This window comes from Ornithorhynchus anatinus, chromosome 14 (genome assembly GCF_004115215.2).
Source record: "Ornithorhynchus anatinus isolate Pmale09 chromosome 14, mOrnAna1.pri.v4, whole genome shotgun sequence".
Lineage (NCBI taxonomy): Eukaryota > Metazoa > Chordata > Mammalia > Monotremata > Ornithorhynchidae > Ornithorhynchus > Ornithorhynchus anatinus.
The window spans coordinates 4,232,934-4,260,636 of NC_041741.1; the positions used below are offsets into that span (position 1 = coordinate 4,232,934).

At 48.8% G+C, this 27,703-nt stretch overlaps 2 protein-coding genes across 3 annotated transcripts in view; one reads left to right on the forward strand and one right to left on the reverse strand.

The window, feature by feature from the left end:
* The window catches only part of PYGL (glycogen phosphorylase L), a 31,100-nt gene extending 25,678 nt beyond the window's left edge, over positions 1-5,422 (forward strand). Inside the window, 3 exon segments of the mRNA XM_029079337.2 lie at positions 988-1,122; positions 1,979-2,045; positions 5,080-5,422. Of these exon segments, the coding sequence (XP_028935170.1) occupies positions 988-1,122; positions 1,979-2,045; positions 5,080-5,277 (400 nt within the window). The 3' untranslated portion in view covers positions 5,278-5,422.
* A 55-nt stretch (positions 5,423-5,477) lies between these two features.
* ABHD12B (abhydrolase domain containing 12B) lies at positions 5,478-20,223 on the reverse strand. Of its 2 annotated transcripts, XM_029079338.2 has the most exons (14): positions 20,114-20,223; positions 15,902-16,063; positions 15,024-15,151; positions 13,670-13,772; positions 12,797-12,916; positions 11,171-11,201; positions 9,179-9,224; positions 8,932-9,061; positions 8,474-8,511; positions 7,438-7,517; positions 7,088-7,170; positions 6,733-6,811; positions 5,867-5,985; positions 5,478-5,752 (listed from the first exon to the last, which is right to left on the reverse strand). In XM_029079338.2, the coding sequence occupies exons 1-14, from the start codon at positions 20,131-20,133 to the stop codon at positions 5,725-5,727; spliced, it is 1,167 nt and encodes a 388-aa protein (XP_028935171.1). In that variant the 5' UTR covers positions 20,134-20,223; the 3' UTR covers positions 5,478-5,724. The 2 variants fall into 2 exon arrangements, with proteins under 2 accessions (XP_028935171.1, XP_028935172.1); XM_029079339.2 differs by lacking the exon at positions 15,902-16,063 and having other exon boundaries at positions 20,114-20,222.
* Positions 20,224-27,703: the final 7,480 nt, after the last annotated feature.

Below are 27,703 nucleotides of genomic sequence, written 5' to 3' on the forward strand. Positions count from 1 at the left end.
AGCCCCTTGGATGACCCAGAGGCAAACCTGTGGGCACTTGTGGTGGGAGTAAGATGTGTTTAGTTGCATCCCCCTCTTCAACAATCCTCTCCTCCCGTCTCCAACACGTTTTAAATTTTGTCTTTTTTAACACGATGACTAGAGCCAATTCTGAATTCAGCCTTTGGAGACAGGGGCTCACATGCCATTTAAAGAAGCGATAGGTCCTTCAGGACCCAGTGGGGGAAGGGGCTGGGAGGGTGGGGAGGGGAAGAAGCAGATATCTCCGGGGGACCCCACGATCATTAGGTTTCTATATGTAAACCGTGGCTAGGGCAGTAGTCTCCAAGATGTTGCCGGATAGGTTATGGATGGAACCAAATGGTCAAATCACCTAACTCCTCTAGGCCTCAGTTTCCCCATCTCTAAAATGGGGACAAAATTCCTGTTCTCCCTCCCACTTAGACTGTGAGCTGCTTGTGGAACAGGGATTGTGTCTGACCTGATTATCTTGTATCTACCCCAGGACTTAGTATGGGGTTCGGTACATAAATGTTTAAAAAATACCACCGTTATGGGTATTACCATGTTGACGTGGCCCTTTTAGAAATAATATTCAGGGGCACTTCGCTGAAACGCGCCCTCTTGTGCCGTGTCAGATGCCGCTGCAAGCGGCATGTGATTTGACCGTCCCCACCGTTTGCTGTAATTTGTGTTTTTTGAGTTACAAATCAAATTTTAAAAGCAGCAAGAAAGTACCTAAAGGTCTGGCTTCCCACACTTAGCGTAAACTCCCTGGCTGTTCATTTAGCTCAGCGCACTGCACCCGGTGAGTGCTCGGTAAGTACCGCTATTACTGTTACTAAAAGTCCATTTGGGCCACAGATTGTTACAGTCATGGAAAGGGACATCACCATTTCAAAAGAGCTGCAGGGAGATGGTGGTGCTCGGGTCTCTCATCACCTCTCACAAGAAACAGTCACCATGTCTTGCCATGTCTCAAACCAGGTACAAGGCTCAAGAATATTATGAAAAGCTTCCAGAGTTGAAACAGGCCATCGACCAGATCGCCGGTGGCGTCTTTTCTCCGAACCAACCTGACCTCTTCAAAGATGTAGTCAACATGCTGTTCCACCACGACAGGTTGGTAAAACCAGGCCACGATAAAGGGGCGTGGAGGACGCTTTATGAGCATTAATTGTACTAGCAGCACTTAGGTGATCACGTTATGTAACCGTCACTTGAGCCGTTATTGGGACCCAAACTCTTTTTCCTTCTTCCTCCTGTCTGCAATTGGTTCTAATGTCTTTCTCCTCCCACTCCTTGAGGCCAGAGATCGTGTCTTATTGTATCATACTCTCTCAAGTGCTCGGTGAGTGCTCTAGACACAGAAGATGCTCAGTCAGTTTGCTTGACCGATTAATCCTCCCTGTTTTAGGGGCCCTGTAGAGGAAAAGAAATCAGACTGGATTTGGGGAAAACTCAGGCTGGAGCAAATAAATATTCAAAGAATTGTGGAGTAGCAGTATGGCCTAGTGGATAGAGTATGCGCTTGGGAATCAGGACCTGGTTGCTAATCCCAGCTCCACCACGTGTCTGCTATGTGGCCTTGGGCAAGTCACTTCACTTCTGTGGGCCTCACTTACTTCATGGGGATTTAGACTGAGAGCCCTACGTGGGACATGGACTCTGTCCAACCCAATTAACTTGTATCAACTCCAGCACTTATTACAGTGACTGGCAGATAAGGGCTTAAGAAATACCAGAAAATAAAAACAAACTTGAAAGCACCCAGGCCCAGGACTCGGGCACTTCCGATCCAGCGGCCGGGGCTATGTTGTGGAAAAACTGGGGAGAGGAGGTAGCTGCCAATTAAGATTCTCTTCTGCTGACACACGTCTGACCGCAGAGGGTGATATGGTTTCTGCAGCTTTGAACCGTTTGTTTATTCTAACCTAAGCTTGACCCGAGTCTTTGTGTTTTCTCCGGCTTGCTACAGGTTTAAAGTGTTTGCAGATTTTGAAGCCTATGTCAAGTGTCAAGAAAAAGTCAGTCAGCTGTACATGGTAAGCACCTTTCAGCCGTCCATTTTCATTTATTTTTTAAACCTTGGAAAAAGAGTATGCACAGCCCCTCCTGTGACCACTCTAACCAGGACTCCATGGGCAGATGATGCAGATCCTCAGACCCACACCCTATTTTTGCTTCCCTGAAATAGGAAGCTCAGGCTGACGAAGGAGAGACTGCCCTAAAATACCCAGCTCATTGCTTTCACTCCCCACTTGACTTAACCCAAGAGTTCTGGTGGGAGCCCTTCTATGTTCCAAGATATGTCAGCAGAGTTGCTCAGCTCCTGGGGCGCACAGCAGAATCGAACATTTTTCCCCCATTGACTGAGTGAAGAAGAACGTATTTCTGTTCCTTTCCCCTTGGGCAATATGTAACTACCGGGTTTAAGGGAAGGGGGCTTGGCTACCGAGAACCCCATGATGGCATTTGGGCTTCCTGGAGGCTGCCACAAAGCTTTCACTGCCTCCTCATCTTACGGCCAAAGAAAAGTTATCTCCTGAGAGCTAACCACTGTGCTAGCTGGTAGTCGAGGCCAGAGGGACTTATAGTAGTCAGTGGTATCTTTACCCAACTCCACAGGTGTTACCATGGGGGCTTCCTGGCCAAATGTGCTGAGAGCAGGCGTTTGGCCTGAAGCCAGTTGGGTATTTCTGTCAGACTCCAGGTTGAGCTGGGCGCAGAAGGGCAAAGTCAGATTTTTCCTCTCTGCCTCAACACAGAGAGTTTGTAGGGGACCTGTGTCTGGGATGAGACTCCCCCCCCGCACCCAACTTGGTCCTTCTCCCCCAGCCTCTAGGTCACTCTTGTGATAAGCAGAGGGCTGGACTTGGGGAAGATCTTTCTCTTTATTAGTTACTGATGCCACACTGAGTGAGACTTCTTCTTAGGAGACTGAAACTGATCTTGAAAATGCCATCTAAGAGATCAGTTAACTGAATCAGTTACTGAGGAAATATGGCTTTCCTGTGCATTTCATCTTGGAGTCATCACGTATGTTTGACCGATTGGATTTATATAGTGGGCTTTTCCCCCCATGAGGAGTTGAAAGGGAATTGCCTCCTTGAAAGGGGCTGAGCATGGTCACAAATGTGGGAATGAAATGGCGTCGGTCTGGTGGTGCCCATGCCCAGAGAGCAGCATTTGAGCACTCAAATAGAGTAGTTACCACAAACCTTCTGCTCCACTCTCACCCCTCCCCTTTTGAGTTTTTCCAACAAATATGCGACATTCGTCTCTCCCTGCGTGTGATTGGTTTGACAATTGGTGCTTCAGGGAGGCTGAATTTGGAAAAATAAGGATGGATGTAATAAGTACTCAAGGACATTTTGAAATCTTTTTTTTTTTTGGTTGTGTTGGAATATTCTGGTTCACTTAATGGTTTAATATAGAGCAGATCTGGGTAGTAACCACCCCACCCTCATCTTCAGTGCTCTGCACATAGTAAGCTCAATAAATAAATATGATTGAATGAATGAATCTTCAGGTCGGGTTTCTTACATACCTGTCCATTCCAGGGTCATGTTTAATGTTGGACCATTAAATTGTAAGCTCCTCAAGGACAGGAATTGAGTCTACTTACCCTGTTGTACTCTAAGTGCTTAGTATATGGTCTGCCCTCAGTAAGTGCTCGATACCATCGATGATAATGATGACAAGCCCTAGGCTGGCAAGTGCCTTCTGGGAGCGAAGGAGGAGCTGTTTCTCTTTGGCCATAGGCACTGGAGATGTGTGGTCTTACGTAGCATAAGCCAACAGATGGTTTGCCAGTAGACTTTTACTGCACCTTCTGGACCTCAGTCTCCTCTCCACCCCTTTGCTGAATCCCCACCCTGTACCTGAAGACAAAGTTCAATATAGCAATATTGTTCAAGTGAGCTCAGAGCAGTGCAGCATAAGCTTTAAGGGTGGCTGGGGCTAGTGCCTTTCCTTAATGCCCTATCTACCCATCTGTCACGATTAATGAAACTTGGGAAAGTTCATTCGTCCATTCAGTCGTATTTATTGAGCGCTCACTGTGTGCAGAGCACTGATCTAGGTGCTCGGAAAGTACAGTTCGGCAACAGATAGTCCTAAGCAGTAACTCAGGTGGACCATTCCTGAGCCTGGCTCCAGTCAGTTTTACAAAACCAAATTCCCCACAGCTTCCTGGGCCTGTTTTAAAACAAAACAAAACAAAAAAAAAAACCACAAACAAGCAAAACAAGCAAGCTTCTCTTGGGCCAGACCTGCTGCCTGCCTCTCTGCTTCCCTCCGTTGGTGGATGCTTATGTGATAGATGTTCTAAGGAAGGACGGTGCTAAAGTCCACATCCGCCATGAAGATAAAGCCCAAATCATAGCAGATGCAAATAGGGGAATGTGCCCATTGGAAGGCTGGCTGCTCTCCTGCAGTAAATGTGGGACCTACAAACTCACTGGTATTAAGTCAGTCCATTGTAAGTATTGAGCACTTACAAGTTTGCAGAGCTCTGTACTGAGCGCTCAGTAGGGTACAATATAAAGTGAGAGGAGACTTCCAGATTAGCTTGCACCGTTGGCCTCACTTAGAACAACCTACTTCTTCCTGAGTGTGAGGCGCTAACTCGCACCATCCAGTCTCTCACTTCAGAAATTGCCAGATAGGTTCCCGCTCACCCAGGAAGTCGATAACTGTCTAAGCCCGTCGGAGACACGTGGTGCTGGAGAAGGGGATTTGGGGGTAGGGGACTGTGCTGCTTATGTTTTTCTGAGAGGCTGACTTTTGAAGGCACATCTCCTCCAAGATGCCTTCCCTGACTAAACCCTCCTCTCCTCTTCTCCTACTCCTTTCTGCGTCGCCCTGCCTTGTTCCCTTCATCCTCCCTCCAGCCCCACAGCCCATCTGTATACATCTGTAATTTATGTATATTCATGCCTGTCTCCCTCTCTAGTTCGTTGTGGCCAGGGAATGCGTCCGTTGTTGTATTGTATGCTCCCAAACACTTAGTACACCGTAAGTGCTCAATAACTACGATCAAATGAATGAATGGCTGCTGTGTTCCCTCACTTTCAGAACTCGAAGGAGTGGACCAGAACGGTCGTGAAGAACATAGCGGCCTCGGGAAAGTTCTCTAGCGACCGAACGATCAAGGAGTACGCTAGGGACATCTGGAGCACCGAGCCTTCGGACTTGAAGATACCTCCCCCTAACGAACCTAGGGATGAGGTGAAACAAGCGAATGGTAACAGAGTTGAAAAGCTAAGGAAGTAAACTGCTTAAAGGGAGACAGCCCGCTATTTTATAGGTCGTGCCTTTTTGTAATGTGCTAATAATGTGTAATTACAACTATCTCTAGGGGGTGGGGTACTTTTTATGGGTTCAAGTGCTGAAATAAAAATGCCAACTTAAAGGACTACATATGACTGATTGGGTTCGTGGCCTGCCCACATCACATTCGACAATTCACCAGCAAGAATTCGAAAAGCTTTATGAACGCTGATTGGAAATTGAACAGGAGTAACAAATTTGCTATGATTCATTTCAAATCAACCATTTTGAGCAGTTACGGAGGAGCAGACAAAAGCACTCCTGAAGTTATCGAAAGCAGTGGGTTAGTTTTAGCCATGATTTACCGAGTGGGGCAGTCAATATGAGGAAACATACAACTGTCTGGAGTCACCTTGGGCCCATCTGTGCCAACTCAGCTACTGCACCTGCTTACTTCCACTGCTTACTCAAAAAATCCCTGCAAGAGAGTCTCCATGTTAGTTTGTGCATCCTTCTACTCCTTTAAAAGAATTTTAAGCTGAATGAATTGCCTTTAAAGAACTGGCAAGGAACTTTGGTTAAACAGTCTCACCTCACAATCCACGGCAGCCTGGGATTTTTATACAGAAAGTTGTGCTGGTAGCCCGGGGGGAAAATAACGATCTTGACCCGCTCTTTGTTTCTGTAGGCATCGTGGGCAATGTCATAGAGCTGTTGAGAGTTAAAGGTCCTGACTAAGCTTCACGTATGGTAACTTTGCACTGTAATCTGATTAGAAACACATGTGGTCTCCTTGACGTACGGTCTCCTTGAAACCACTAGTTCTTTAGCAGTCCTGTGGTGGAATTTTCAGGAAGCCGACTCTAGATGGGGCCTTGTCTAGCTCTCTGGGGGTCAGAGTGTCCAGAAGGGAGCCCTCAAACAATACCCTTTCTCTAATGTGGAGATCTCAGAGGCGGCTTCTCTCACACGTAGCTCATCGCTCGTGAAGATGAGAGCACAAGAGCCTTGTCCTGCTCAAGTCCCCTTCTAGGGGACTTCTGGGGGAAAGAAGGAAATATAGCCATGTCAGGAACACGTCGGCCGCAACCAGAAATGACACAAAGGGTGAGAGAGAAGCAGAGAAGCAGCGTGGCCTACTGGAGAAAGCATGGGCCGGGGACACAGAAGGGCCTGGATTCTAATCCCTGCCCTGCCACTTGTCTGCTGTACCACTTTGGGTAAATCACTTCAGATTTCTGTGCCTCAATTACCTCATCTGTAAGACTGAGCCCCATGTGGAATAGGGATTGTGTCCAACCCGATTTGTTTATATCCATCCCAGTGCTTTGCAAGTGCTTAAAAAAACACTATTATTATTACTAGAGCAGCAGAACAGGACATTTAAACACCTATTCCTGTAAATCAGTTGTGGATCTTGTCTGAAGGTAAAAAAAAAAAAAAAAAAAAAAAAGTTACCCTTTTCCCTTGTTCCAGCGGCACGGTCTTGTCATCCTCTCCATGTAAGATCAGAAGGGGAGAAGACAGAACTTTAACGCTAAGGGGAGGAGGGGAAGAATTAGTTGAACCAGAGGGTGGGGTGGGGATTCTCTCCAGAGCCATGCCCCAGGCCACCAAGTCTTCTCCGGACCTCAAGGCCACCTCCCATTCCTGCAACACGTCGGATCAGGTCCTCCCCAGCCCAGCCCAGCCTCCCTCCCTCCCTCCGAACTGAGATTAGATTTGGGGGCTCTCAGCCCCATCCCCCAGCTACAGCCGCCTTCGTATTTCCAGCAAGGCCTGTGGCCGAAGGAAGGTCATGAGCCATACATACTTCTCGTCATTGGGGAAGACGATTTTATCCACGGTCAGGGCATCCAAGAACAAGTGTAGAAACCCTGGCAGATTGCGGTATATCTAAGAGGAAAGAGTTAGTGCTTGCAGGGTAAGTCTAGACACCCGCTCCACTCTCACCAATGGTGATTTTTCCACAGACATCAGATGCTCTAGCTGGAGTAAGCCCACTCATTCCGCCTCCAGCCATCCATCCCCTCTGCCTTCCTCGACTTTGGGGATTTCCTGGACTAGGGCGGAAGACTCTCTGGCTTGAGGCAACGTCGGAAAGGCCTGGTCTCCGTCGCGTGGCAGGTTTTACGGCCCAGCCCCACAACCCGACACCTTTACCTTCAACATGGGGTAATTGGCGCCCGCGTCCTGCATGTTGGTAAATGGAGCTTCCAGGACGATGGCATCAACGGGGCGACCTGGAGAGAGACGACGGAGAATAATAATAATAGTAACTGCGGTATTTGTTGAGTGTTTACTATGTTCCATGCACTGTACTGAGTCCTTGGGTGGATACAAGCAAATGGGGTTGGACACAGTCCCTGTCCCACGTGGGACTCACAGACTCAATCCTCATTTGACAGATGAGGTAACCAAGACCCAGAGAAGCGAAAGGACTTGCCCAAAGTCACCCAACAGACAAGGGGCAGAGCTGAGTGACAGAGAAGCTGCTGCTATCACACTGTCGTGGATCTGTCCCTCCCCTGCTCTAAGATGGTTATGGGACTAATCGGGGGTGGCTTGTGGTGGGAGGTGGGATTGTAGGAGGGCTTTGAATGTGGGGTTGTGGTCTGTCACACCTATGGAGGGAGGGAGGGAGGGAATTCCAGGGCTGGGGGAATAATAGGGGAAGAAGTGAGAGAGAGGATCTGGGTTCTAAGCCTGCCTGCTGCATGACCTTGGGCAAATCACGTAACTTCTATGACTCAGTTTCCCCATCTGTAAAATGGGTGAAATTCCTATTCTCCCTCTTACTTAGACTGAGCCCCACATAGGGCAGGGACTGCGTCCAACCTGATTAGTTTGTATCTACCCCATTGCTTAAGATGGTGTGCGACACATAGTAAGTGCCTACATGCCACAGTTATTATTACAGATAGGGTTAGGTTCATCTGGGAATGAGAAAAACAAGCTGGTGAGGGGTGGGTGAAGAGCTGATCTGTAAGATGGGGCGAGTTAGGTAAGAACCTCGAAGCCCAGGGTGAGGACTTGGTTTGATTCGGAGGGTTATGAAAAGTCTCTTTGTGTCAACTCAGGCTTCCCGTGCACCATTTTGTGTGACATCTGAAGGAAAGCCAAACCCAAGACAGCTAGAATGAGCAGGAAAATTATCATTTTCTCTTCACCTACCACCCTCTAAGCATTTTTAAATTACCATTTTCTTCCAGTCTTTTGGCGGCATTTGTGGCCACTCTGTAAACAAGCAAACAGCAGGGTGAGAGTCAGCCACAGAAAATTCACAGGAAACCGAACAGATCAAAGGAGCAGATTGACATTAAGAACTGAGGCTCTCCAGAGGACACAGGGTCCCCTCTCTGTGCCTCAGTTACCTCATCTGTAAAATGGGGATGAAGACTGTGAACCCTACATGGGACAACCTGATTACCTTGTGTCTACCCCAGCGCTTAGAACAGTACTTGTCACATAGTAAGCGATTAAATACCAACATTATTAGTATTATTATATCTTTCAAGGGGATGTTTAAAAGGTGTCCTAGCTGAACACCCCACACCCATCATTTGGCCCAGGCCACTGGGCAGCCCTATGATACCTGTTGCCCACGGCTAGCTTCCTCGGGCCTCAGGCCAGAGTCAGTCGGCCATCCCCACTTACCCCGTGCCCAAAGAGTGGCCCCAAAGGCACACGGGAGTGGTCCCGCTGCGGGCTTTGACCCAGTCATAGAGGTACACGGCATCCGTGGTCAGCCCCTCCTCCGTCGGACTGCCGGTCGAGTCCCCGAAGCCTGGAAGCAAGTTGGAGTCCAGAGTCACCCCTCCTGGGGCAGTTAAAAGCCACCACCAGCACGACCACCGCTAACCCCTGCCAAAAGTGAGATGCCCGCTAATCGACAAATAGTCACCTCTGTAGTCCACAGCCAGTACATGGAAGCCACCTTCACTCAGGGCCTGAGGAAGAAACAAACCGACAGCATCCACTCAGTATTGACTCGCACAGGATTTGGGCAGGAATCCCCTCTCGCACCTTTTAGTAGAGAGGTAGGCTCCCCGCCATCCTGTCAGCAGCCGGGAGTCCCAACTCTACAGCTTCTGGGGTTAGAGTAGTGCAAAGTGAGAGTCTCACTCAAGTCTTCTTGGAGCTTGCCTTGAGAAATGGAGCACGGATGAATGTAGATGAAGGTCACATGATTCTGAGAGACAAGCTCTCCTTCCGGCCTTGGCAGATGGCTAGCCTAGCCTGGCTGGTGATAGCCAGGGGCACAGAGGGTGGCTTTAGTGCTGTGGAGAGGGACTGAACTCTCAGTCTCCTCTTGACCACAAAGAGCTCTCGGCTGGATGCCGACAGGAGGGAGAAGAACAGCTACCAATAAGGAAGACGGGAGCACTGGGTAAGACCCCGGGAGGCCAGAAGAGGCCTGATCAGGGCAGAGTCCGAGCGCCGGAGCATAGCAAAGTCAGGGCCTGAGAGGCCACCGGAAACGCTGCCCGATAACGGCAATGGCCTAGGCCCAGGCCTATGAGCCCAGACATGGCCTCTCACCTCCGTTCCTTGGGGGTGAGTGAGAGAATGCGACATTGCCCTGCATTTCCAGGCTGATATCAGATTTCACCAAGAACAAGTCACTGAACTGTGTCTCTGCTCTTCGGAAAAGTGTGTATGTTTATATTTGTGTGTGCTGGGGGACGTGGGGGTGTGGGGGGTGGGTGGGGAGGGCAGGGGGATGGAATGGGTTAGAGGACAGCTTAGTAAGTATAAGCACAGCAAGCATGTCCAGCTCCTGTACAAAAGTCAAGTTCCTCAACCGGATCCATCGTTCTACTCCTGAGGAGTAGCAAAAAAGGTCAAGCTTTGCAGTAGCGGGGCAGGAAAGCTGTCTTTCTCCCCACTCTGTGGGCTGGGGAAAGTCTGACGCCCACCCTCAGCCGGGTTTCTCATTGGCCCTTCTGCCTCTTCCCGTCTAGCTCCCGTGCCCGACGTTCCCAGCCACAGCACGTAGCAGAGGTATAATTCAACAGATGTAAGCACGAGTGCCAAGAGGAAACCAGAGCCAGAAAGCCAGAGTAATTAATCCAGGAATGCCTCGTGGAAGCAGTGGCAACGTAGAAGGGCTTGGAAGTGGGGAGGGGTGTAGTTTGGCAGAGCTGAGAGGAAAAAGGCACGAGCAGTGGGTTGGAGAAGACACAGCCAGCATCACCCCCTCCATTTCCCCTAAGTCTTTCTTCTCCATCATCCAGGAGCATCCAGGGAGCTCCTAGCATCTATCATATCTCCACCGACCAAGAGAGGTGGGAGGACAGTGCAAATACCACATGGATAAATTACCTAATTGTTATGAGAAAGGAGTAAGGCAGATAATCTTAGCTTGCCCAACTCTCTGTGACTCAGGGACGGGGGAGCCTGAGACATGTGGCATCATCTTGGAGATGGATAAGACCAGGAGGTGAGCCCAACATCTGACTTTATCTGGCCGATTAGCTAACTCGATCCAGGGGGTGGAGGAAGTGCTATCATTCCAACCTGCTCAGACACGACGAACCAAGCCCCACCCCGAGTGACCTGAAAAAGCCACAGACCCTGACACCCAAATTCTGCTCAACTAAACACATCTTCCTTTGAGACGGTTAAAGGCTCCCCGTCGGCCCAGTCATACCCCACCCTCCTCTCAGACTGCAAGCAACCAAACCGTGAAGGCCCAAGTAATCGCCAGCGACTGCTCCGTGAACTGTATGCAAGTGTGAAACCCCAGAAGCTCCCTCCACGCCCCTGGCTTCATTCCTCTAACCCCAATGCCTTCAAGGATGTCAGGGGGTTGAGAGGGAATAGGGCTTTAGGGCAAACCATCTGCTGCAGTTTAATGGAAGTAGGAATCTCAGGGCCCTCTGCCCAGTGGTACCTTCATCAGCTTGACTCTGTGATTGGATGCTCTGCAGAGAGAGAGACAATGAGACAAACGGGTTATAAGAATGACTTCCATTTTGGGCGTGGGCGGTGGGAGGCGGGGAATCTTGATTCGAGAAATAATCAGAATGAGTGGGTTGGAGTAACGAGACTAGCGCCAGGTCAGGAACACTGAAGTCCAGCCAGCAGAGTGGCCTAGTGGAGACAGCACAGACCTGGGTGTCAGAAGGACCTGGGTTCTAATCCTAACTCTACCATTTGTCTGTCAAATGGATATTATGACTCTGAGTCCCATGTGGGACAGGGACTGTGTCTAACCTGATTAATTTCTATCTACCTCAGAGCTTAATATAGTGCCTAGTGCATAGTAAGTGCTTAACAAATGCCATTTTTTTAAAAAAAGACCCATTGTGTTCCCCTTTCCCAGACAGCCGGAGACCCACTTTGGCTCAGCCCTTGCTGTAACTACAGTTGGATATCCAGTCAGCCCTGAGATAATCTGCTCTCAACTGAGCCTTTGCTCTAGCCTCAGTTTGGATCTTAGAACAGTGTTTAGAGCTTAGAACAGTGCTTGGCACATAGTAAGTGCCTAACAAATACCATCATTATTATTATATCCAATCAGCCCGGAGATAATCTGCTCTTGACTGAATATGGGAGCCAATCATTCTCAAAGCATAGGGAACCAACAGCCAGACAAGAGAAGACACCTGTTCTTCCCCTCAGAGTCCTATGAACAGTGGCTCTGTCCCAGCTGTTGGAGCACTTTTTCAGACTGGGCAGCTTTGTGTGCAGGTGAGAACTGGCTGGGTGGTTTTCCAGGACTCCACATACGTGAGCCCTCGTGAGAACTGCAGACTGGTAAGGACTTGGAAGAAGGAGAGCAAAATGGTTCACCTTGACCTGCTAGAGGCAGAGAAGAAGTGGAAAATTCTGGATTTCTGAAGCCACCTGCATTCCTGAGCTTGTGGCCGCCCCTTCTAGCTGCAGATGACAACACCAGGGCTGATAATCATCGACCGACCTAATTCTACAGCCCCATTGGTGGCTCTGCCTGCGAAGCAGGAGAAAGGGGGGAACTATGCGACGTTTTTACCACAAAGCTACATTAAGGACTCAGAATGTGGAATGTGGAAACCTCTGCCCTGAGAAATCAGGGTCTCCAGTTCCCATTCAAGTCTTCCCTCAAGGATATCATTTCAGATTGCTCCTCTTAGAGACGTGACCCTGAACTCTCAAATGTTCATTATTCCCACAGATCCTCTCCTTCCCTCACCACCTTCCATCCATCATCTCTGGGCCTTATGGCCTCAACTATTTCCTGTCTGCTTTCTCCTATTTCCATCAAACCATGAGTCACCTCACAGCACTTAGATGGGCCATGAACAGCTTCTGCTAAGAATTACACACAAATTTCCATTTGACCGATGTTCCCCGTCCACCACATTATAGAATTATCTCACGTTTAGAATAGAGGCTGGCATCTGCAGGTGAACCCTGAGGAGCACAGCCGTTCTGTAGACCCAACCTCGCATGGCTCTAGCCCACGGTGCCGGCTTCCCCCGTCTTTCCCCCAGAGTCTGCTGCCGGGTTCCAATCCCTCCCCACAGAGCCCACTGACCTGTTTTCTGCACTGCCGTGGAGATAAACTATAATCGGGTTGCCGTCACGGAGGGCTGCTTCATACCATCTGCGGTCCTTCCCTTTAGCTTCTTCTCCCCTGCTTTCAGGGACGGTGTGCCTAAAGATCAAGGACAGGACACAATAGAAAGTTCTCAGCCATCTCTAGCACTTGAGAACTTATGTGAACCCATTTAGAAGCTTATTCCACTGTTAGCCTAAGTGTTTATTTTGATTACTCCATTTGTGAATATTTTTTATGACCATCTCTGGAGGGAATAAAGCAGCCCACCTCTGGTCCTCCCTGCCTCACTTCGAGCTTTAGGGGCGGTCTCTCCCAGAATCCGGCTCTTGTCCAGGAACTGGGGGCTTCGGGGAAGAGAAGAGAGGAGGGAGGGGGCGATAAGGTTCCTTCCAGATTGCTCACTGCCTTTGCCTTGTCCTATTTAATCTTGGAGTCATAAATATCTGGGGGTCTCCAGCAGCCCATTCCACACTAACCTCAGCTTTTCCATAAGGCACTCACCTACCTTAGAGAATAAGCATGGCCTAGTGGAAAGAAAATGTGCTTGGGCCTGAGAATCAGAGGATCCGGGTTCTAATCCTGACTCTGCCATGTGTCTGCTGTGTGGCTTTGGGCAAGTCACTTCACTTCTCTGTGCCTAGATTACCTCATCTGTAAAATGGGGATTAAACCCTCCGCCCTTCTACTTAGACTGTGAGCCCCATGTGAGACAGGGACTGTGACCAAACTGATTAACTTGTATCTATTTCAGCACTTAGAACAGTGTTTGGCACGTAGTAAATGTTTAACAAGTACCGTAATTATTATTATTCCCTATGGGAATCTCGCTGTTCAAACAGACACACTCACCATACTCCCAAGGTCACCCCAGGCTCAGGCCTGACGTAGAAGTTCACTGTGTGCGGAATCCGCGATTCGGGGTTCTTCAGATTCGCCAGAAAGGGGGCCTTCCCTGGAAAACAGGAAATTGTTACTGTGCAAGGGGCTCAAACCTGCTCTCCTGATCTCAAATAGAAAGGAAGAGAAAGCTATTTCTGTCTTGAACCGGCTGCTGAAATCCCATCCCTCGGGTCCAGGCTACAGATCCATCAGACAAAATGTGAAGAGGAAGAAAAGGCATTGTTTGACGATTGCCTCAATTTCACCGAAGAGCGAATTTCAGCGTAAAGTACCCTAGAACTGAAGCTTTTCTTACTTGAGAGGAAAGGAGAAAAATAATAAAATCACTTACCCCTCTAGGACCATGCACTGGAACTTGGTAGAAACTGCTGAAAGCTAGTTTTCTTTCGTGACTCGTTTGCTACCGCTGGGGGTGCGGCTAGTGCAATGAAGAACCTTCTTGGGTGGGGTCGGGGGAGATCAGGGACCCTGTCTAATCTTCTTTTCCCAAAGTTTAGTACAGTGCTCGGCAACCCGGTAGGTGCTCAGTAAATACTACTGAATGAATGCCACAGAGAACTGTACCAACTGGGGGAAAGCATGAGAAATGTGAAGCAAAAAAGCTGCCTCCACGCAGTATTAACAGAATATTTATTAAGCACCCATTAGGTGGAAAGCACTCTAGTGGACTCCCACTGACATCTCTGTTACTGACTTGCTTCTCAGCATCAACCTGCTAGAGCATGCCGATGCTTCTGGAAACTCTGCCACCAAACCTGCAGTGGGATCAACATAATCTCTCCTGGCCTCCCCGCTCTGGCCAAGACTTTTTCCATGGAGTGGAGGGTGCTGGACTGAGACCGATATAATCTTCCCCAGGCCCCTTCCTCCACGCAGGACTGTTTCCACAGAGCAGAGGGCACTTCATCTCTCGGAGCCAAGCCAACACAGAGCAGAGCTTGGGGAGGCCATTCTGGATTACCCCTGAGAATTCAGCCACCTCTGATTAGGAGAAAATATTTGTTCCAGAGGCAAACCCGACCATTCTCCTTTGCCCAAAGCAGGTTTTCTGGCTCTCTCTCCCCTCGGCTACTTTGTTCCTAAGGACAGACGGCAAGGACACGAGAATACATTCTTTGTCACCAAGTGATCCCTGGATAACACTAGGAGCCACAGTTTAACGCTAAGCAAGATTATCCCACAGGTCACCTAATCTTTTACATTTTGCAGGGGCTTCACAGCCAGGAAATAGGTTCTTTATTCAGTATGAAATACCAAACATTCCTGCTGAGTTTTTAGTCATTCACAACAGGAGCATACTCACAAAAGTTAAAGAAGACCAACTTCTCCATCAATGAAGGGAAGAAACGTTCCTTTAATGACTTATTAATTAAGGTTTCATATAGCGTCACAAATTTTCTTCTAAGTTTTGGCAGTGAGCATGAAAAGGACCTGCAAGATATTATGAAATACGTAAGATTTTTCAAAATCCTTCTACCTCTTTCCATCTTTAGGAGTTGCACTTTTGTTTTAGCCTGACTGTGGGGATTGGTGTGAGAATTCTGAGTGACTTTACACAAAATAATCACCATCATCAGTGGTATTCATTGAGTGTTTACTGTGTGCAGAGCATCGTACTAAACGAGTACAACCGAGTTGGTAAAAATGACCTGTCCCTGAGAATAGGTGAAGAGACACTGCCGGAATTCAAAGATAAAAGGGTGGCTGGGGAAGACGTCATGGAAGCCCCTGCCAACATGGGGCAATTTTCATTTTGGTATCAATCCATCAATCAATCACTTGGGCGACTACAATAGGGTAAGTAGACACTAAGTAGGTAAGTAAGTAAGTAAGTAGTAGGGTAAGTAGATAATCCCTGCCCTCAAGGACGTTACAATATCTAGTGGGGGAGACGTTAAAATAAGTGAAAGATATGCAGGGGGACAAATGGACGTATTCTTTGTTGTAGTTCCTTATTTCCTAGACAGCTATCTCTGTGGGACTGAAAGCCTCTTGCGGGCAGGAGCTGTGAGTCTTTTCAAAACATCACTGCATTCACAAGTAGTGCCCGGCAGCGGATGGCAGATGAATCACTGCTGTGGCTGATGTTCCGAAAACAAGCCACATCACCAAGTTCTCATTTGTCACTTTCCCCCCGCCGCCCCCCACATACACCTCCCCTTCCTGTGTACCTCACCTCACCTGCCTGGTGAATAATGGGAGAACTGCTCAGAGAGACACCTGCAGCACGGAGAGATTGAAACATCCTCCTGGAACGTCACGCTGGGCTGAGGGAGGCATCGGCAGAGCGGAGGAGGACTTGCTCCCACAGCCTCCAAAAGCAGGCCAATGATCCAATAATAGCTGGTGAAGCAAACAGGCCCGATCCTCAGGTTCTCAGGCCCACAGTCCAACTGCCAAGCCCCCCAGAAAGAACGCCCTCTAAACCGTTTACATCTAAGACTGGAATAGCTGGATTCTACTGGGATAGGAGGCCAGGGACTGCTAGCCTTGGCTGAGGAAACTCCAGCTCTGCAGAGCAGAAACCGCCATCAACAATCTAGTTCATTAAGAAAAAAATGGGACAGGACTCGGTTTCAGCCTTTGCAGAGGACTGATCCAGAAACTGCATGGCCCAGTGGAGAGAGCAAGGGCCTGGAAGTCAGAGGACGTGGGTTCTAATTCCAGTCCACCCCAAGTCTGCAATGTGATCTTGGGCAAGTCACTTCACTTCTCTGGGACTCAGTTACCTCATCTGTAAAGTGGGGATTGAGCCCCACATGGGACAGGAACGGTGTCCCAAGTGATTAGCTTGTATGTACCCCAGTGTTTAGAACAGTGCTTAACACATAATAAGTGCTTAGCAAATACCATCATTATTATTATTATTTTGCTCCTGGTTTATTCTCCCAGACACTCAGTCCAGTGACCCGTGTTCAGTGGGTACTCAGGAAATACCACAGAGGAAGAGGAGCAGATGAATCAGCCTGCTGGACCACGGGGCGGGGAAAAGGACCAGGAAACACAAAGGTGGCTTGCAGCGGATTGAGCGGATTGAGGTAACTGAGGCACAGAGAGGTTAAGTGCCTTGCTCAAGATCATACAGCAGACATGTGGCAGAGCCAGGACCAGAACCCTTGAACTTCTGACTTCCAGGCCTGTTCTCTATCCACCGGGCCACGCTGCTTCTCAAAAGATCTGGTCCCTGCCTTCAAGGGGCTTATTTTCCAATGTTTGGTGCCCCAGGGGAACCTGCAGGGTGGCAGGGAAAAGTCCCAGGGATGATCACCTGCACCCAATTGTGTGGGACCCAGACAGCCCTGCTTGTAATACCTCCACTTTGGGGGCCCAAAGGATTTAGTGTCGGACTCAGAATCCAATACCGATCCTATCAGAACGGAGGAAAAGCTTCAAGACAGCAAAGCTGATTTGAAAATAAATGTGCAAACCCTCTATTACAATCACTTAGCTGGCTTCTAATGAGTATTTGTCACTAATAAATACTTTAGTAGTGGTGGAAAACCCTTCGGGCGTCGGCACAAGGAGGCCATAATTTACAGCTGGAATGAGGTGGCCCCGCCAAGCACACTCCGCCGTTCAATCCCATGGGGCCAACGGGGTCACGGCTCCCCATTCTGATAATCGGGCTTATCTGCCGTGTGACCTTGGGCAAGTCACGTCACTTTGGGCCTCAGTTACTTCCTCTGTACAATGGGGATTAAGACTGTGAGCCCCATGTGGGATTTGGACTGTGTCCAACTGGATCTGCTTGTATCTACCACAGAACTTAATACAGTGCCCGGCACATGGTAAGCACTTAAATATCGTTAAAAAAAAAAGACCTGTAAGGGAAGAACTGACTATTGAACATTCACTTCTTTCATGAAGCTTAATCATTGAACAGCTTCAGCATGCAGAGCACTGTACAAGGTGCTTGGGAAAATCCAGCAGAGGGGAAAGGTTCTAATCCCAGCTCCTCCAGTCGTCTGCCATGTGGCCTTGGGCAAGGCACTTAACTTCTCTGTGCCTCAGTTAACTCATCTTAAAATGGGGATTAAAGCTGTGAGCTCCATGTGGGACATGGAGTGTGTCTAATCTGATTATTTTGTAGCTATCCAGTGCTTAGTAAAGTGCCTGGCAGAAAAAAAAATCTCCACCCTCCATTTGAGCTCCCTCTTCAAGGGGGATGATAAAGATGGAAAGCTCATCTACTCCACCGCTGGACCAACACCACTCCAGGTGATTTTTGTCCTGGAACCTGCTCCCGGCCAGCAACGGCGGGAGAATGTAAATCCCCAGAGAACAGGAACAGAAGTCTCTTTTTTGCCTGGTACAGTGCCTGACACTCCACTTAATCAACATTGAATAATAACCATTATTAGCCAACTTCAGTCAGCGCAAGAAAAAGACAAGCCACTAGACGTCAAAGTCTCTTCCCCAGAGAGAACAAGAGCCTATCAGATGGGAAAATGCCTCAAGAAATTCAAGTTTGACAAGTGGAAAGCCATTATATCCCATAAGCGATCAAGAGGAGACATTGGGCTGGGAGCAATTCAGCACAACTGGGTGAAATTATTTTAGAGTAAAAAGAGAACGATGAAACTTGCAGCCCATATTCATTCATTCAATCCTATTTATTGAGCTCTTACTATGTGCACAACACTGTACTAAGCACTTGGGAAATACAATTTGGCAACAGATCAAGACTGCTTTCCTAGGCACAATGCACTGCATCCAGGGGATGATCAATAATGCAACTCTCAGTACTATTAGCAATTGGGAATGATGAACAAAGGCCCAGAGGGTGGGGGACTAGATGTTTAGCAAAACAGGGGAATATAATACCCCACACCACGGGACTCTGGACTGTAACTCCCTAAGGGCAGGATTTATGACTACTCATTCTACTATATTCTTCCAAGTGCTTAGTGTAATGCTCTGCACACAGTAGGTCCTCAACAAGTATTTTGACTGACTGATGGAGTTGTCCACATTGCAGGAAGTAGACTCCTTCAACTGCTCGATATTAGTGTCTCTGTGGAGGCTTTAAAATGGAGGAGAACCCAATGATAAGAAAAACAAGCGACTCTATCAGGGCAGCCAAAATACCAGACAATTCTAATGAAAAAATTAGATTAGCCTTGAGAAGGGACAGCATTACTGGAAAATTCAGATAGCCTCTTGGGATTCATGCTTCTCATGCTTAAATGAGACAAAAATGAATAGTGAACACCATCAAAGCACATTAATTCATCATGCGAGGAACTGGGAAAAAAAACAAAAGATTTTGAATAATTTTTTTTGGATTAGCCCATTTTTTTTATTAACACCTGGATTACCTAGCCAGGCGAGAGAGGAAGAAGTACTCGAATTACACCTTTATCTTAAATAAACCAATATATGTCCCAGTTTTTGTTGAATAGTTTGAAAGCCACCAGATACAACCTAGAAAGAAAAAGCTGCTCTTCAGTAAAACGAGAAAGGTTTAGATAGTAAAAAAAAAAATTACAAAAAAAAATCAGACAGCGAACTGCCTGACCGCTTGGGAACTTGTTGGATTAATCAGGCCAGTGTTATTAAACTCTACCTTGCTCTACTTGCTGGCATTTGCTAGCTGGCTGGCAGGACGCGGGAGCTGGCTGAGGTTATAGCAACATTTCTTTAATTATATATATATATATTTTAATCTCTAGTATAGACAGTGAGATGAGAAAGAGCAGGGGTGCCTTTAACCACCGGACCTCAACTTAAAACCCTGTCTTCTTGCAGCTTCATCTGACTCGCCATCAAACCTCTGGACTAACTCGTGGACAGGAAAGGTGTCTTCCAACACTGTAATAGCGTACTCTCCCAAGCGCCTAGGACAGCATTCTGCACACGGTAAGCACTCAATAAATACCACCGATCGATTGATCGGATAGCCGATCGGATGCTCTCTTCTCTAGACTATAAACTCTTTATAGGAGGGAACATGTCTATCAACTCTTGCCAGCTGTGTGACCTTGGGTAAGTCTATTGACTTCTCTGTGCCCCAGTTACCTCCTCTGTAAAATGGGGATTAAGACTGTGAGCCCCGTGCGGGGCAAGGACTGTGCCCACCCTGATTAGCTGTTATCTACCCCAGCGCTGGCACATAGTAAGCGCTTAACAGACACCCCAGCAGAAAACAAACTCTGTTGTATTGCACTCTCCCCAGCGCTTAGTACAGCGCTCCATCAACACCATTAATGATGATGAAGCCCCGAGCTGAGATGGTGCCCTCTGCGGGGACCCCGGGGTCCGGGAGTCCCCTAGTCAGTGGGATGTATTGAGCGCTTAGGGTGTGCAGAGCACTGTACTAAGCGCTTGGGAGAGGACAAGAGAGCGATAAAGGGAGACGGGGGAGGAGGCCCGCAGGCCCCACCCCGGACTCACCGCAGCACCCTGAAGACCATGATGAACCAGGACGCTGCATAGCCGGGGCGGTGGGGGGCTGGAGGGGCTGGGGCATCCAGTGACCCCGGGGTCTGGGCCTCCCCACCGTCCTCCCCCATCCTCGACACTGTCCACTGGCCGCCGCCCCCGAGGACCAGCTCATCCCCCCTCCCCGAGCCCCGCCCCCACACCCCCAGGCCCCCGCCCCTTCCCTCCGCCCCCACGGCCCCCAGGCCCCGCCCCCATGCTAGCGCTTAGAACAGGGCTTGGCACATAGTAAGAGCTTAACACATACCATTGTCATTACCAGACTGAGCTCCCCCCTTTTTCCCTCTGCTCCCTTCACCTCTCCGCAGCTAAACCCTCTTCTCCCCCCTTCCCTCTCCTCCTCCCCCTCTCCCATCCCACCCCCTCAGCACTGTACTCGTCAGCTCGACTGTATATATCTTTACCCCCCTATTTAGTTTGTTTATTTTGTTTAATGAGATGTACATCACCCTGATTCTATCTAGTTGCCATTGTTTTTATGAAATGTTCTTCCCCTTGACTCTATTTATTGCCACTGTTCTTGTCTGCCTGTCTCCCCCGATTAGACTGTAAGCCCGTCAGGGACTGTTTCTATCTGTTGCCGATTTGTTCATTTCCAAGCGTTTAGTACAGTGCTCTGCACATAGTAAACGCTCAATAAATACTATTGAATGAATGAATGATCATTATTATTATTATTATTACCCCCTCTCCTCTTTCCCATAAGCCCTGCCCCGTTGTCATCGCCCCCACAGCCCCCAGGCCCCCCGCCTTCAGCGCTTAGATCAGTGCTTGGCACATAGTAAGCGCTTAACAAATACCACTGTCATTATAATTTTCATTATTATTATTATTATTCCCCCTCTCCTCTTCCCCACAAGTTCCGCCCCATTGTCATCGCCCCCTCAGCCCCCAGGTCCCGCCCCGTTGCCCTCGTCCCCACAATCCCCAGGACCGCCCCCTCCCTCACCGTTAAAGCGCTTAGAACAGTGCTTGGCACATAGTAAGCACTTAACAAATATTATTATTATTATTATTCCCCCTCCCTTCTTCCCCACAAGGTTCGCCCCGTTGTCCCGCCTCATTCCCCTCACTCCCACACCCTCAGACTCCCCCATTCCCCTCGCCCCCACACCCTCGGGCCCTGCCCCATTTCAGCATTTAGAACAGGGCTTGGCACATAGTAAACGTTCGACAAATACCATTATCATTATTATTATTCCCCCTCCCCTCTTGCCCACAAGCCCTGCCTCGTTGTCATCGTCCCAGGCCCCGCCCCAATCTCCTCACTCCCACAGCCCCAGGCCCCTCCATTCTCCTCACCGCCACAACCCCAGATTCCCCCCCATTCCCCTCACCCCCACAGCCCCAGAACCCCCCATTCCCCTCGCCCCCACAGCCCCCAGGCCCCCTCATTCCCCTTGCCCCCACAGATCTCAGGCCCCGCCCCATTCTTCTTGCCCCCACACCTCAGACCCCACCCCTTGATCATCGCCCCAAGGCCTCGCCCCATTCCCCTGGCCCCAGCACCCCCAGGGCCCACAACCATCAAACTCCTCCTCATTCCCCCTCGCCCTCACACCCCCAGCCCTCCCCATTCCCTTCCCCTCGCCCCCACACCCCAGGCCCCAAAACCATCAAACTCCTCCTCATCCCCTCGCCCTCACGGCACCCCCAGGGCCCTCCCCATTCCCCTTCCCCTCGCCACCACACCCCAGGCCCCCACAGCTATCCAAACTAATTCTCCTTGCCCTCACACCCCCAGACCCCCCCCATTCCCCTTCCCCCCTCGCCCCCACACCCCCAGGCCCTGCGTGATGGCCGCCTCGTGGCACTCGGGCCTGGTTGCCTTCTTGGGCCTCAGGCTGGTGAGGCCCCCTCAGCATGGCACCCCCCGGGGGCAGGAGCCCCTCCACACCACGGGTCCAATTCGGAGGCCCTCAGCCCCGCAGGGCAGCGGCGGAGACAGTGGCCTGGGCACCCCGGAGTGCTGCAGCATGGGGAACCCAAACTGTCGTGGAGGCCGGAGGGTGATGGGTGAGTTGCTCAGGAGGAGCCCAACTGGGGCAGACGCAAGGGGGCATCGGCCTGACCGCTCCGGGGAGAGCAAAAACCGTTTGTTACAGGCCCTAGACCTCTAAGGGCTCATTCTTGGACTGGACGGCCTGGCTCCCTGCTGGTCAGCCAGCGCCATCTGCCTCGAGGGCAAGGTGGTATTTGACTTGGGTGTAATAATAATAATTATGATATTTGTCGAGCGCTTACTACGTGCCAGGCACTGTTCCAAGAGCTGGGGTAGTTACAAGCAAAATCGGGTGGGACACGTCCGTGTCCCAAATGGAGGTCACAGGCTCCATCCCCATTTTTACAGATGAGGTAACTGAGGCACAGTAAAGTGATTTGGCCCCACCAGAACCAGTCACAGTCAATCTGACCTTCCCAGCAAACCGCTCCACCTTCCGCAGAAAATTACATTACAACCAGAGACCCTTTTAGCAGATGTCAGCAGGGAACAATTTCTGGAGTCCAAGAGGCCAATCCTAGTTCAAACGATGGCCTGGGGTTGTCATTCAGTTAAAGAGTTAAAGGAAATCAGCCAATCAGTGGTATTTTTTTAAGTGCTTCCTGTGTGCAGAGCACTGTTCTAAGCACTTGGGAGAGAACAATACAACAGAGGTGTGAGATGCATTCTCTTACCCTCATAGGGTTACAGTGTAAAGGTGAAAGACATGAAATAAATTATGGGTATGAACTTAAGAGCTGTGGGACTGAGGGTGGAGTTAAATCAAGTGCTTGAAGGGAACAGATCCAAGTTTAAAGGAAAGGCAAGAGGATTGGAAAAAGACTCAGTGGAGTGAAGTATCCCACGTGGGAGCATGGAAACAGGACAGGAATTAGTGGCCTGGGGCTATGAGGTCGAGACCTGTGCCTCCTCATATCCCCAAACCAAGTGAGTCCATTTAGCACCCCCCTCCCCACCCGAGTTGTTGGTGGAATCCCCTTAACGTTTCAAAGTCAGCCCTCTCTCTGCCGAGCTTTCTGGCTTCCCAAATACGTGCTTCCTGCGCGGGGGCTCGGACTTAAAATCCTGAGCTTTTCCATCTTGCACCTTTAAGCTTTAGAATGTGCAAGGAGAGTACAGGGGACCAGAAGGGGGAGGAAGGGGCGTTTCTGGAGCTTTCTTGCTTTCACAGAGCCCCACCTTCATCAGGCACTGCAGCCCTGCCTCGCCTGCCCTGGATGGGATGAGTTTTAGAGTCCCTATTCAGCCCAGATGGGCAGGGGTACATGCCCACCCACCCAGAGGAGCCTTGGAAAGGAGTCGTTTTGACCCCATGGGACCCCTGACAGGAAGAGGACAAGAGCCAAACATTGTTCAGTTGGCTAATCAAGCTCCCAGTTAGGAAAAGGAATGCCAAGAGGTTTTGTTTTTTTTAATAGTATTTGTTAAGAGCTTATTATGAGCTAGGCACTGTACTAAGCACTGTGGCAGTACAAACTAATCAGGTCGGACAAAGTCCATGTCCCACATGAGGTGTGTAGTCTTAATCCTCATTTTCACAGAGAAATAGAGCATGGGTCTGGGAGTCAGGATTTCTTGTCTGCTATGTGACCTTGGGCAAGTCAGCTCACTTCTCCGTCCCTCAGTTACCTCATCTGTAAAATGGGGATTAAGACTGTGAGCCCATGTATCTACCCCAGTGCTTAGAACAATGCCTGGTACATAGTAAACACTTAAATACCATAAAAAAGGGGCTTGTCCTAGGTCACCCAGCCGACAAATGGTGGAGACAGGATTAGGACTCAGGTCCTCTGACTCCTAGGCCCACACTCTATCCCTTGGATGATACTGCTTTTCGTTCAAATGGGAAATGTCCAATTCCGGTTCTGATTCTGCCGATGACTTTCCTTGCCCCCTTGATGCTGTCACTTATCTCTGTTTCTCCAACAGCAGCGCAGGCGTTCCGACACTGCCCCGAGCCAAGGACGTCTGGTGCAGTGGCCACAGAGAAGACCTGAAATGGCAGAGCCTCCCCGAGGGCTCATCTTCCATCTCTGGTGGCCATTTCAGGCCCTGCGTCTGAAGTGATGAGAAAACCCTGGGAGATATCTTGGAAAATGGAGGTAAGGCGAGAGTTGGTTTGAGGGGAGTTTTCCCCGGTAGACTGTGGAAGATTGACCGATTGGGTCCGTCCTCCCGACCAGACTGTAATCTCTTAAAAAGCAGGGATTATGTCTTCTAACTGGGTTGTACTCTCCCAAGTGTTTAATACAGTGCTCTGCTTACAGTAGGCGCTCAATAAATCCGACTGTTTGAGGGAGCTGTAAATATGAGTTATGTAGCGAGTATTGAGCACTCACTGGGAGCAAGGTACTGCACTAAATGATTGAGAAGTACAGAACAGAGAAATTAATATTGGTATTTGTTAAGCGCTTACTATGTGCAGAGTACTGTTCTAAGCGCTGGGGTAGATACAGGGTAATCAGGTTGTCCCACATGAGTCTCACAACGATGCTCACAGGGAAAGATAGGTTCCCTGGTCACAGTGGGCTTCCAGTCAGGGGTCACCTGACAGGCAGGCCTAGAAAATGAGTGACAGAGAAGCATTGACATTTTACAAACCAACAGGCTCTGGTACCATTTAACTGCATCCCCAGACTCAGAAAGGTGCTTATCATTCATCAGTGATTGCATTTTGTGTGTGTGTGTATGAATATATCAGTGATGATCCGTCTGGGGTCTCATCAAATCTAAGATTCTAATTAGAAATGAGAATCATTAATATTCTCAATTTACTTGCATGAAAGGTTTTTATAATGGCACATCGGTTCTAAAGGTTAAAAAATAAATATTGGAAAATACTAGTTCATTAGAAACTAAAATCCGGCTCTGGCTCAGATTAATGCAAAAGTCTTGTGGTCTCCTAGGAAGAGATATCTCTATCCGAGCTTTTGCATTAATAAAGTCGTATCCATTCCCTGCAGGGATTAAATTTATTTCTACAGCAACAACATCATGAGTTGCAAAGACAGTGTAATGATTTCTTGCTGAAGGGAACCAGAGGTGAAAAATTCATCTTGGTTACCAAGGCGACTCTAACAAAGAGGAAGCTTAATTTTATGGCCACTGAATGGGAGGGTGATTGTTTATTTTCCTGCCTCTGCATAAAATGGACAGGCAAGCCCGAGGTGTGCTACGTAGAACAAACGCGTTGTGGCAGCAAAGAGCCGAAGAGGAGATACAGCAGTGATTATTATGAACTGGATTTCTAAGTATCTAAATTTCATTTAGAAATTCAGATGTTGTCCTGCGGATTTTTTAAGGCAAATATAAAAAACATATTTTTCTTCCCACCCCTCTTTAATTTCCACTGGTCTGCTTTTTCTTTTAGCGTGACCTAGTGAAAACAGCATGGGCCTGGGAGACAAAGGATCTGGGTTCTAATCAATGCTGGTTGTGTGCCCTTGGACAAATCACTTAAATTCTCTCTGCCTCGGTTTCCTTATATGTAAAATTGTGGTTCAATACCTGTCCTTGCTCCTACCTAGATTGTGAGCCCCATAAGGGACAGGGACTGTGTCTGACTGATTAATTTGTATCTACCCCAGCGTTTAGAACTGTGTCTGTCACCTAATAAGCTTTCAACAGATACCATCATCATCATTAATGATCCTTATTTCCCCGGTTGGTGTTTAACTTCCCGATTTTTCTACCATCTGTATGTTATTATGTGTTTCCTTCTGGAACTTCGGAACAGTATTATTCCAGTTGAAGTTAATTATTTGGGGGATTTTCTCTCCCAGGAAAATAGAGCAAAATGGGACACACCCAGGTGAGGGAGCTGAGTTTCATCATTTCCTCAAGGGTCACAACTCCAAAGGATTTTTCCCACTGTTAGCAAGGAGGCACATAATGAGCGCTTAATACATAACATAAACAACCAAACAAGAAAACAGGGAGGGGTGCAGAGCAGCAGATTATGCAAATGGAATAAAGAAGAAAAAAGTCTTCCTCTCATCTCAGACATCCCGCTGACAATAATAATACTTGTAAACATTTATTAAGTGTCAAAATGCTGTACTAGGGCAGGAAGGAACTCATCAGATCAGACACAGGCCCTGGCCTATGTGGTGTCTACAGTCTCAGAGATGGGGAGAGCAGCTATCTTATCCCCATTTTACAGAAGAGAAAACTGAGGCCTAGAGAGGTTGAGTGGCCATGACTGAGCTGGGACTAAAAGCCGGGTCTCCTGGCTCTCATCCCGTGCTTTTTTCATTCTCATCCCGTGCTCTTTTCACTCTCATCCCATGCTCTTTTCAGCAGGTTATACTGCTTCCCAACAGCTGCTCAGGGCCACCTACCTCTGGCAAACTAAATAAGCATGAAACATCTGTCCTTCTCCCCATTGCCAGACTCTGAGAGCAGAGTTCCCGGGTTCCAGACCTTTTCTGGGAAATCAAACCCCAACAGCCTCCCAAAACAAGGGGAGCTGAAATGAGCAGAGTCAAACGTGGGGCTGCAGTGTCAAGGAAGGGTGTGGAGAATTTAGCGCACCACTGGGGCAAAGCTGGGGGATTTCTTTTCAGAGAAAGAAATGGAGTGGCACAAATAGCTCCCCTCCCACTCCAGAGGGTCCGTCAGTGTGTCCCCGTCTGGCCGAAGACCACCATTCTGTTGTGTCAGATGTGGCCTTTCCTTCCTCCCTCCCCTCCCCCAGGACAGGACTCTGCTCAACCGCTCACCTCTAGTCCCAAGGAGAGGCAGATAAAGGATCCAAAGTCTGTCCATCTTTCCCCCCAAATCAAGGCTGCTGCTCCTAGCCTGCTTCTCTTTCCGTTAAGCCACGGATGAAGACTTGTGCCAGGGTATGGGCGTTGTAGGGGTGGATCCGTGAAGTAATTCCAAGCCTGGGTTTTCAGGCTTTCTTAAGAACCGTGCATGAGAAGCAGCGAGGCCTCATGGATACAGCACGGGCCCGGGACTCAGAAGGACCTGGGTTCTAATGCCGGCTCCGCTGCTTGTCTGCTGTGTGACTTTGGGCAAATCACTTAGCTTTCCTGTGCCTCAATTACCTCATCTGTACAATGGAGATTAAGACCGTGAGTCCATGTGGAACAGGGATGGTGTCCAACCTGATTGTCTTATATCTATCCCAGCGCTTAGTTCAGTGCCTGGCATATAGTAAGTGCTTAATAAATACCATAAGAATATAATAATAATATGGCATTTAAGCGCTTACTATGTAGCAGGCACTGTAGTAAGTGCTTGGGTAGATATAAGAAATTTGGTTTGGACACAGTCCCTGCCACACATGGGGCTGACAGTCTCAATCCCCATTTTGCATTTTGAACTGAGGTCAAGAGAAGCGAAGTGACTTGCCCAAGGTCACACAGCAGACACAGCAGACGAGAAGCGGAGCTGGGATTAGAACCCATGATCTTCTGACTCCCAGGCCCGTGCTTTATCTACCATACCGGGCAGTAAAGGAAAACAAAATCTGTGCCCCTGCAGTAGCAGGGTTTCTACTTGAAGTTTTCCTCCATTTTATACTCCCTCCCTGG